Raw genomic sequence first — 664 nt, forward strand, 5'->3', positions numbered from 1 at the left:
GAACCACTACCCTGTAACATCACATCATGATAAAAAGTTCTAACAAACACACAAGACAAAACATATATGAATAACTTCCATTTTTCATTTTTATAAATACCACTATAGAACTTCATGAAATTTCTTCATACACTCTCCCTATGACCCCACCATTTAATGCAACATAAACAAGACATCAAATATGAATCAATCTTTCAAACTACCACTTGTAAAACTTCTTATGCAACTTACCAAAGACAGGGGAGAGTGAAATGTAACAGCCAGTGGATGGACATAAGGAAGAGACGATCTGCACAGTAACTGCATAATGAGCTGGAGCTCCCCAAGATGGCAGCAGCTCATTCCAAAGGGGGGGAATATTGTCAGTCCAGTTGGCTCTGGAGTGAAAAAAAAAAGTGTGGGAATAACTGTGATAGGAATATCTATTTTTTTCTTGGTATGGATTTTTTTTTCAACCAGCTTTTTATCTTAAATCATATATAAAGGGGTAAGTGTATCATCACAGAACATATTACAACAAGAAAGTTTAAAATTTACTTCAAAGAAACTTTAGTTCATCAGACAAAACTCTGACAAGATAAAGAGGCAAAAGAGTTTTAGCTCAATAATGGTGTAAATCAGCTTTTTAACTATAAATTCTGTAAACAAGTTCTTGTTCTTACAT

General features: G+C 33.9%; 1 protein-coding gene across 1 annotated transcript in view; it reads right to left on the bottom strand.

Annotated features, from left to right (window-relative positions):
• The window catches only part of LOC119586945, a 25597-nt gene that overhangs the window by 7518 nt on the left and 17415 nt on the right, over nucleotides 1-664 (bottom strand). Inside the window, exon 6 of the mRNA XM_037935678.1 lies at nucleotides 232-377. Coding sequence (XP_037791606.1) covers nucleotides 232-377 — 146 coding nt within the window. The remainder of the gene's footprint in view (nucleotides 1-231; nucleotides 378-664) is intronic.

This window comes from Penaeus monodon, chromosome 22, assembly GCF_015228065.2.
Source record: "Penaeus monodon isolate SGIC_2016 chromosome 22, NSTDA_Pmon_1, whole genome shotgun sequence".
Taxonomy (NCBI): Eukaryota; Metazoa; Arthropoda; class Malacostraca; order Decapoda; family Penaeidae; genus Penaeus; species Penaeus monodon.